General features: G+C 39.4%; 1 protein-coding gene across 1 annotated transcript in view; it reads left to right on the top strand.

The window, feature by feature from the left end:
- The window catches only part of ANO4 (anoctamin 4), a 259,235-nt gene extending 252,298 nt beyond the window's left edge, over positions 1-6,937 (top strand). Inside the window, exons 26-27 of the mRNA XM_019514994.1 lie at positions 1,099-1,294; positions 5,994-6,937. Of these exons, the coding sequence (XP_019370539.1) occupies positions 1,099-1,290 (192 nt within the window). The 3' untranslated portion in view covers positions 1,291-1,294; positions 5,994-6,937. The remainder of the gene's footprint in view (positions 1-1,098; positions 1,295-5,993) is intronic.
- The last annotated feature ends 303 nt before the right edge of the window (positions 6,938-7,240 follow it).

Here is a 7,240-nt window from a genome sequence, read left to right as displayed (position 1 = left end):
GCTAAAATTAGGAAATTATTTCAGCTTTTATCAACACTTAAGGTGCTCTCAGGAAAAATGACAATTTCAGTAGAGATAAGTGAATAAAGGTAGCTTTGTCACTGAGTTAATAATTACTGTAGCTGATACTTCACTCCGAACCTAGAATCTGTGAGCATATCTACACATTCATTAATGCACCATAGTTACTACGCATTACTTTTAGTACCTGGTTAACTAAGTGCTAAATCAATACACAGTAACTTGCGCTACTGCATAGTAGCACTGGCACATGGTTTTTTAGTGATGCTTACTGAGCAGTAGCCTAATACTACTGTGCAGTAGACATTACTGTGCAGTTAGCATCTCATCTAGACACGCCCAGTGTTGAGCTATTTGGGACATAACTACTTTGTGAATGGCCCTGGCTTAAACACTGAAAACAGTACTTTCTGCTATCTGTATTTAAAAGTCTATTAATCTCACAGCTAACTGATACAGTAAATCATCTGCTTTGGCTAAAGGAATAATTTTTCTAGGTGTAATAAAGCACACCACAGTGTGAACATCCTGCTGAAGAGAGAATCTGTAGCAAACATAACTGCGGCTTCTCTTTTGCAGCACTCAAAGTTAAAGTCCTAACTAGAGAGGAAGGTATACTTTATCTTCAGTTTGGAATAACTATTTACATCTAAAATGTATGGATTTTTCCTGGGGGAAAAATAGCATTAGATCTCTTGACCCCAATCCACAAGTGTGATCCACTAACAAAGGCCCCCTGCGGCCTGCACAGTCCACCTGATTTCAAAGCACAGACTCAGTGGTCTGAATCTGCAACTGGGGCCTTAATTTATAAACTGAAAGATGAACTTTCTATGATAAATCTTGTTAGTCTTCCTCAAATCTAGATCTATATTAACTTCTGCAAGAGTTTTTATGTAAAAGAGAACTACAGGATTAAGACTTTCGTATTTAAATGTTTAACAACAGTTTTAACTCTAGATCCACATTTTTTGTGAACCAGAGACTGTCCTCTCCTCTTAAAATGAATTTTAAAAAATCATTTTACTACAGTTTTCAATTTTATTTAATTCATGTTCCAAATGTTTGTTTTCACAGCACCTTGTCTTTTGCATAAAGCACCTGATTTCCTATTTAATCCCAGACCTTCCAAAAGATCTGAGGGATCGGATGAGGAGAGAAAAGTACTTGATTCAGGAAATGATGTATGAGGCTGAGCTGGAACGTCTACAGAAAGAGCGGAAGGAGAGAAAGAAAAATGGAAAATCATATCACAATGAGTGGCCGTGATTGGGTGAGGGGGAAGTTGTTTAAGAGAAGTCACTAATTGTATTGACTTTATAAAATAATTCATATATGTTCTATACTGGGTTGTAGGGAGACACAGAGTGGATGGGAGCTACTTAGTTTCTGCTACATGTACATTTTGACATGTGCATGCCTATTTAAAATGTATCATGCAGAAGATCTTATGAAAAGTTAAATCTTTTCCAAGTCGTAGGCCAAGGTGAGTATACCCTGGCCATCAGATCAGTTTCCAAAGCCAGTTTAAGGTTATGGTCCTAATCTTCAAAGTAGTTACTGGATCAAATCCCAGCTGTTAAAGATCAAATTTTGATCTAGGAATCACTCTTAGTCAAGAGGTTTCCCAAAACCTAAGAACAATAAGCCAAGATAAAGTACATGAAAGCTAGAGACAAAGCATTCTCTGCCAAGGGGACTTGGCTAAGAATCAGACTTCCAGACTTGTATCCGGAATCTGATTTTCTTTAGGAATACAAAACTGATACAAATCACGTTGGTATTAATGAGTCATTTGTCTGAGCCCTGAGAAGCCTGCTGGAAGGTTTAGGTGTGCAGCACGTTTGAAAATCTGAATATGCTTTGGATGGCTAACTTCAGTTTTCTATATTTGAAAATCTTATCTGGAACGGTTGGGGACCTCATTTTCAAGTAGCTGCAACTTCCATAGAGGACTGACTGGTGCTCAACACCTCTGAAAATCAGGCCTTTGGGCATTTTGCTCGGGTCATGCAAGGAATGTGTAGTATGAGCTATAACACAGAATTATTTGTAGTGCAATTTCCCCAAGAAGCTCCCATCTGTATTTAGCAGATGCTCAACATGTAGCCAAAAGATGTTCTGTGTTCCAAACATCTCTTTGTCTAAGCAAAAGATTGAGAAACAAAAGGTTAATAGTGAGTAATAGTGGGAGAGGGCTTATTTGCTCAAGATTTTCTGACTTGTTCTTTTGTAAAGACATCCTTCCAAAAACCTTTTTAAGAGGTTAAAAATAGGAAATGTCATTAAATCCTATCTACAAAATAACATGGTGACAAATCTAGACAAGTAATGAAAATAGAATTGGCCAATAGAAGCATCAGCTAGTAACTGATAGGACTAGAAACACTTAGTGATGAAGTTGAGGTTTAGATTCTTTTGCAAAGTTGTCAGCTTTCATCTGCTAAAAGGTCCCAGAACCACTTCATCCCAAAGAAGATGAAAATCTTAGGGACTAGCAGTCGAATGAGCATCAGGTAGTGTGATACAGATCAGAATGTACTGTTTGAATGTTGTTAAGAGTCTGCCATCTCTTGCTCCCTAGTGATAACACTAAAATTCCTGTAGAATATAAAATGGCATCTTCTGCATAAGTAGGAACTGGAGAGCTCAGAGGCCTGCTCTATAGGAATACAGCAAAAACTTTGTTATCTGGCACCCATAGGGAATGTGGGGTGCCAGATAACTAAATATGCCAGTTACCTGAGAGGCCCAAACAGGCGTCTTTGCCTGTTCAGGCTGCCGCCTCTCCTGCTGCATCCGGTGCACTGCTGCCGCATCACCGCCTCTCCTGCTGCATCAGTATGCCAGGGGACAGAGAGGGGAGTCCCACACAGGCTGCTAGGCCCCAGGCCATGGGGGCTTGGCAGTGCAGGCTGCTTTGTCTGGGCCTTGGGGGCTCGGCAAAACTGGAAGTGCCACGGTGGGCACTTCTGGTTTCGCTTTTACCTTACAAACTGGCATGCCGGTTAATAGAGCATGCCAGTTTGTAAGGTGCCAGATAACATAGCTTTTACTGTACTAATATAAACAAAGATGGAGCTGACATAGGCCCTGGTAGAATACCATAAGATACAAAATAGGAATCAGAGTCAAATGGTCAAATGTATTATTATAGGGCATTTTTATACATGCAATTGCCACAGTTGTATAAGTGGCGAAATGTACATCACTGAGAAAATGGTGATGCCTCATTTTTGAGCTCAAACACATTGGAGGTGCTTTAGTTCAAAAGTGCACCATTTTCTGCATGCTGATGCACATTGTGCTGCTTATACAACCGCAAGCGATGCAGCACGGGTGTGCATCAGCTCGCATGCAAAGCAGACTCGATTAATTGAGTCTGCTCGAAAGCAGGGGATCTCCAGCATGTCGCAGGATGAAAAAGGATATGTATAAATGCCCATACTGAGTAAAAGGAGCTGTACTACCTAAGATATGTGAAGTAAGCTACTGAAGATGATTGTACAGAATTGTCCTGGCTTATGCACAATATTAATTTGGGTTCAATCAGGAAAATCAGCCAAAATAAGTTTGGTTCAAAGTTCCTTCACAATTGTACAATATGGATGAGATTTCTCTCCGCTAGAGATCATGAGTCAAGCCCACAATTTCCATGGAAGCTGAGGAAAGCAAAGGAAGTTTCCTGTTTAGATGCTCAGTTTTGTTCTCACACTGTCTCATAGGCAACACTCATTTTTTCCCCATCCCCGCAGTGACAGGAAGGGCTGCACTTGCCTCCTCAGGGACTCAAGAGGGTTCCTGCCATTGCTAGAGTAGAGATTTTGAGGAAAGATAATATGGCCAGGGGTTCATTATCCTTACAGCCTGATCTCAACTTTAGTAGGAACAGCAATGTGTGTCCCTTTCCTTTCCAGTTTCAGCCTACCCACTCTCCACTTCCTCCCATCTTGTTCCTTCAATTAAGGAAGAGCTCTCCTCCACACAGAGGAGATGAAAGGGCACAGTTGGTCCCATGATCAGTTACTCTAGGCCCAAGCAAAAACCTGAAATCTTGCTTATATGAGATGGCTACTGATGACTGGGAAAGGACTTGAGGACTGACTTGTTCTATGGTGATTGAATTTGTGCCATGATAACTAAGCATGAAACCTAAAAGATTATAAGTAATATTACCCCATGGAGAGTGAATGAGGAGGTTAGTTCTGTTTGGAGCAGGCTGTGAACAAGGGCACTGCAAAAAAGAATGAGATTTCCATCTCTGTGAACCAGTAGCTATGTGATATAATTCCCCCCTGGATGTGCATGAATTGGTTGGGTTGGTGTTTCACAACTGCCCTCTCAAGTTGTTTGTAGGATTTGCATAACAGTGGAAAGTGCTGGTTTCTCAACTAGTAAAGTTGTGCAAGATCATACAAAAGCCGATTTCATGTAGAAAAGTAGATCAAGTAGACAGTGATTAGGTTGTATACGCTGTGCAAGCTCTGTAAAACCATGGGTGATACACTTCTAGAACATGTTTGCCAAGTAGTAAAATTAAACATAAGTCATGCAGAAATCAGGGAACATCACATGTGTCCCTAAGGCTCCACTGTTACTGTGCTATCATTTAGTGTATACAAACTAATCACTGTCATCTTGATTTACTTGTCTCCGTGAAATTGGCTTTGGCATTATTTTACACAACTTTACTGGTTGAAAAACCAGCACTTTCCACTGTTATGCAAATCCTACAGAGTTATGCAGAGTTAAATCCTACACTGTTATGCAAATGATGGCACAGCCCGTACTGTGCCGTGCCAGCAGTGCACGGTTATTTTTAGCCCCTATGTCGCTATAGCAGCACACTATAATATGGGAGTGTGTTGCTACGGAGATGTGGCATCACGTGTAGATGCATCTTCAGTGTCTTAAATATGTATACTAACCCATGCGAACTTCCTTCAGTGAGATATTGCACTGACATTTTAAATCTGAAAAATTCTTAACTCTGCATTGCAGCATGCCACAACATAACCTGATTTCTGCTCTTAAAGAACCTCAGCAGTTTAACCTGCCAGAATAAATAAAGCAAAGCAAGGATACAATCATAGCTGATTGCTTGTGAGACCAGTGTTCAACACAGCTACATGTTGATAAGTTTTCGTGACTCTAAATTACTCCAGGCTATCAGCTTAGGTTTTGCATAAACTGACAGTGTGGAGGTGGCAACCATCAAGGTTGGCTTATGTTCAGCCTTATCCTGTAAGATGCTGTGAACCTCCAAAAAGGTACTGAGCTCTCTCCACTCCCAATCTTTGACTGCTTAAGTCTTACAGGCTTGGGTCCTTTCATAGAATCATAGAATAGTAGGGTTGGAAAGGGACCTCAGAGGGTCATCTAGTCTATTCTCTATTCAGGGCAGAATCTTCCTTTACTAAACCATCCCAATCTAAGTGTCTGTCTGATCTGCTCTTAAAAATGTCCAGGAATGGAGATTCCACAGCCTCTCTGGATAGTTTGTCCAAGCTTAACCACCCTCTTAGTGAGAAAGTTCTTTCTAATATTATACAACAGTTCACTGAAAATTGATATATATAATTTACACATATACATACACACACATACATATAAATATATATTAAAGGAAAAATATGTAATAAACATGTTAGCCTTCTGACAACAAACTGAAATACTGAGTTCTTTGGGGGGAAAAATGTATGCTTGTATTGTGCTTATTATCTGATCTATAGATATAGGTATCTATATATAGATAGCTATATATACATATCTGATATATATATAGATATCAGATAAGATATATTTCAGATAAGATTGTGCTTATCTGATATCTATATATAGATATCAGATATTCTTATCAGATAGATATATCTATATATCTATATAGATATCAGATATTCTTGTCTGATATATCTATATATCTATCAGATAAGAAGCACTCATATATATATATTATTTTTTTAAACCTTCAGGTGATGGACCTGTTTTCTGTTTTACTATTTCCAGCTTCACAAGAGCACTACCTTCAAGAGAATGGGAAAAATAAATGCAATTTCAATGCATGCCACAGACATTTTACATAGCCAAGCAGGTCAGTACACTTCAGAGGATTTACTGTGAAATTGTTTTGCAGTCCAGTGTATGATTGATATCCATAGATCATTCTCAACAGAGCGAGCATGTAGTTCATGGGCAATTATACTCAAGTTTTTAAAACCAAGGAAATATTATATACTAGGACTGTTTTTCAGCCTGTTTGCTACGTTTTTTGCATTCTGTCCCATGTTGGTTTTACAGATCTTAGAATAATACATGTATATGAAGAACCTGGATACTTTGACAAAAAATGCCTAATTCAACTCCACCACCTACTTTCAAGCCACCAAATAATACAACTGAAACCCTGTTTACAATTCAATTCTTTTTTATTTCAGATCTTTCTGAGGGGAACTTATGTTATGTACCATATATATATATATAATATATATATATATAATATATAGAAAGATTGTTTATTTGTAAATAGCAAAAAGAACAAAAAATCCTATGGAGAAGAATGTTGAATTTTCACACTTAAAACAAAAAACCATCATCAGCATAAAGCCATGTTTAACGCTTGTATAATGTGATGCAATAAACTTTAAAATAAATTATGCATATGAAATCTTTGTTGTTGGGCCTTAGTAAGTCATTTTATTTTTCCCTAGTTTGGGGTGGGATGTAAATAGGACATAAAAGAAGCAAAAAAATAACCAAAACCTGTCAACCCTTTCTTTTCCTGACTCCACTGTGTTACCTTTGGGTTCCTGTTGTGTTTCCAATAGAAAAGATTGGTCCCACAGAAATCTGAGTGATATCTGGAAGGTGTTGTGTTCTCTTGATTTCCATTAATTTAATAGCTCAAGGGTCAGCAACCCCTAGCACGCATGCCAAGCAGGACCATTTTGCTCAGCACACCACTGCCAGCCCGGGCTCTAAGCAGCTGCTGCCAGTCACGGAGCCCAGGCTGCTCCGAGCAGGCGGCTGGGAGGCTGCAAGCCCTGTTGCAAGCAAACCAGGGGCCGGCTGCAGCCAGGAGGCTGCAAACAGCTGCTCCAGGCTCCAGCATGTCGGCACTCCAGCACCTTCCAAGGTAGACATTGTGTTTTCAGCACTCCGGCCAAAAAACGTTGCCTACCCCTGTAATAGATGCTGATTAAAATCTTTTAAGAAGGAAGTC

This window comes from Gavialis gangeticus, unplaced genomic scaffold, assembly GCF_001723915.1.
Source record: "Gavialis gangeticus isolate Ggan-Ray unplaced genomic scaffold, GavGan_comp1, whole genome shotgun sequence".
Taxonomy (NCBI): Eukaryota; Metazoa; Chordata; order Crocodylia; family Gavialidae; genus Gavialis; species Gavialis gangeticus.
The sequence above is the reverse complement of the archived record's forward strand: the minus strand, read 5'-3'. Positions and strand labels throughout refer to the sequence as shown.